Raw genomic sequence first — 3,126 nt, 5'->3', positions numbered from 1 at the left:
CGCAGTCTTGCCTTATTGATAAGACATAGCTCTGACATACTAAGAACCTGGTTTACTGTATTTTCTATGGAAGCATAAACTTTGTGGGCTAAAACCTAAAGGTTTTCTGATTGCTCCCATCATAATCTTGGGTTCTTAGGGTTTGTGCATTGGCTTTGCTTCAGTCTCCTAGCCACAAAAGCAGACCTTGTGCCAGCTAAATTCAGTCGGGGTGGGTGCGGGTAGAGGATCCCTCAATACGCACAGCCTTCTTAAAGTGCCTGCCGCGCCCCTTCCTGCACCCAAGCCTCTCGGGAAAAAATCGGGTTCAGTGTCAGCTTCCTGTTCCGGAGAACCGGAAGCAAATGCTGGTTTCCTTCTACGCGTGCGCAGCCTGGCAGGCTGTGTACCTTGTGTTGTCCTGGGCTCTACTTTAGCCTCTCAAAGCCTGTTTTGTGTGACGTCATCCGTTGCTCACTGTTCCCACACGTTTTGGAGCTGGGGAGGGCGTGGAAGAGGACTTCAGGTGCAGCTCCTCAATCCTCGCGGGTCGGCTTAGTCCTTTATCAGCACCCGGTACGAGTGGATCCCTGACCACCGCGATCTGTGACACTATCGAAGAAAGCAAGAGGAGAGTGGTCCAAACATCGCTGCTGACTGGGAAAGGACCTTAAAGACGAGCCAATGTCACAATCAAATCCGTCCGCCTTCCAACGGCAAGTTTTATCTTCTGTAAGGTTCGGGGCCGAACTCCTGCGTAAATTGTAGAGCCGGACTCATGGCTCATCTACCAGCAGAGAGAACACAGTCACCCCTCTCTAACCCCCAGCGCGAGGAAGAGCCGCAGAAACCCAACTACGCTCTCAGACTTACTCTGGCGGGACACTCGGCGGCCATATCATCAGTTAAATTTAGTCCTAATGGCGAGTGGCTAGCAAGTTCTTCAGCTGATACACTAATTATAATTTGGGGAGCATATGATGGGAAATGTAAGAAAACACTCTGTGGTCACAGTCTGGAAATATCAGATGTTGCCTGGTCTTCAGATTCTAGTCTTCTGGTTTCTGCCTCAGACGATAAGACTCTAAAGTTATGGGATGTGAGATCTGGAAAATGTTTGAAAACACTGAAGGGGCACAGTGATTTCGTCTTCTGCTGTGATTTCAACCCACCATCCAACCTCATCGTTTCTGGATCTTTTGATGAGAGTGTAAAAATATGGGAAGTGAAAACAGGAAAGTGCCTCAAGACCTTGTTTGCTCATTCGGACCCTATTTCTGCCGTGAATTTTAATTGTAATGGGTCCTTGATAGTGTCTGGGAGCTATGATGGTCTTTGTAGAATTTGGGATGCTGCATCAGGCCAGTGTTTAAGAACACTTGCTGATGAAGGTAACCCTCCAGTGTCTTTTGTAAAATTTTCTCCAAATGGTAAATACATTCTCACTGCAACTTTGGACAATACACTTAAATTGTGGGATTACAGCAGGGGCAGATGCCTGAAGACATACACTGGTCATAAGAATGAGAAATACTGTATATTTGCCAGTTTCTCTGTTACTGGTAGAAAGTGGGTTGTGTCTGGTTCAGAGGACAACATGGTTTACATCTGGAACCTTCAGACTAAAGAGATTGTGCAGAGGTTACAAGGTCACACAGATGTTGTGATCTCAGCCGCCTGTCACCCTACAGAAAACATCATTGCGTCAGCAGCATTAGAGAATGACAAGACAATTAAAGTGTGGTCAAATGACGACTGAAGTCTGGCAGCCGGCGAGGAAAGTCAAGTTAAACACAAAATAAAATAAAAAGGCTGCTTTCTCTGGATTATGGCATGGCTTTACAAATTGTGAGTCTGAGACATTTTAATTTGCAAAACGAGACCCCTGTAAAAATCTAGGACCTAGGGCTTCTGAGTGCTAATCTCAAGGCCTGTTAGGAATCTTGTTTGTCCCTGGACAATGTCTCTTTTTCAGTAGCTTTCCCAGAGGGGGAAGGTTTTTGGACTATCTAGAAAGGTGACTGAGAGGAGGAAGGACTTGTAGCCTCTGGTTTGGGAGGTCATTAGGGAGGTAATGAGAGGATTGGAGATGTTTTACGTGTCACCTGCATATTTTTGCTGTTATTCTACATGATGGGGCATCAAATTGCCAAATGAATCTGTCAAGTTGGGGACAATAATAAGTCATGGTCTAGTTCTACAAATGATGAACTATCCAACACACACACAGCACTTTTTTAATTATAAATCTGCAAGTGGAAAAAAAAAAAAAACCAAAGCATTTAATACCTAAAATGAAGCAAAGGCAAAAAGCACAGGCGGCATCAGGACCATTAAATTCTGAATGGCGGTGTTCCATTGTTCATGTGTCTCATCAAGTTCTCAGTGGCATGTGGTACTTCAAAGTTACAGCTATTAACTCTGAGAGCTAGTGTGTCTGGTGGCTATAGTGACACGTCAACTGTTAGCACTAGGAAGGCGTGTGAGTCAGTGAAGTGTTACAGCAGACACTGCCTGGATACCAGACACCTTGGTAACATGACAAGGCTAATGAAGAGGTACTGATATAAGTGTTTACTTTCCAACACTGACAAGAACAGGCATGGCATTTTCTTAAGTACAAAATGGAATTCCCCGAGTAAGGGACTAATTGGGAGCCAAGCCATGAGCTAGTAGGTAGCAGTTGGTCCTTACCAGAAGTCCATGACGAATGATAAGCTCCTCAAAACCAGGCCAGACTACTCTCAGGCTTTTCTTCCTTTCTTCTAAAGATTTATTTTATGTATATGAGTACAACTGTAGCTGTCTTCAGACACACCAGAGGAGGGCATCAGATCTCATTACAGATGGTTGTGAGCCACCATGTGGTTGCTGCGAATTGAACTCAGGACCTCTGGAAGAGTAGTCAGTGCTCTTAACCACTGAGCCACCTTTCCAGCCTCAGGCTTTTCAAAATGCCTCCGCTTGCTGGCATTGCTAGACCATGTCTGGCTTCTTTAGAAGGCAAGTAGAAGCTAGGTAATATACCTGAAGCTCCAAAGAAGAGATTTCAGACTAAACCTGAAGTCATTTGCCTCTTTTTCACTTTGCAAAGTGGGGCGGTTAGGTTTTACTTGGATCAAAACAACAAAAAACACAGACAAGTCA

The 3,126-nt window shown here is 44.9% G+C and overlaps 1 protein-coding gene across 1 annotated transcript; it reads left to right on the top strand.

Annotated features, from left to right (window-relative positions):
- Window positions 1-388: 388 nt before the first annotated feature.
- WDR5B (WD repeat domain 5B) lies at window positions 389-1,769 on the top strand. Its single transcript, XM_080918856.1, has one exon. It carries the CDS (start codon window positions 758-760, stop codon window positions 1,736-1,738), a length of 981 nt encoding a protein of 326 aa, XP_080774982.1. The 5' UTR covers window positions 389-757; the 3' UTR covers window positions 1,739-1,769.
- The last annotated feature ends 1,357 nt before the right edge of the window (window positions 1,770-3,126 follow it).

This window comes from Micromys minutus (genome assembly GCF_963924665.1).
Source record: "Micromys minutus genome assembly, chromosome: 7".
Classification (NCBI taxonomy): Eukaryota; Metazoa; Chordata; class Mammalia; order Rodentia; family Muridae; genus Micromys; species Micromys minutus.
This window is presented reverse-complemented; position numbering and strand designations above follow the sequence as displayed.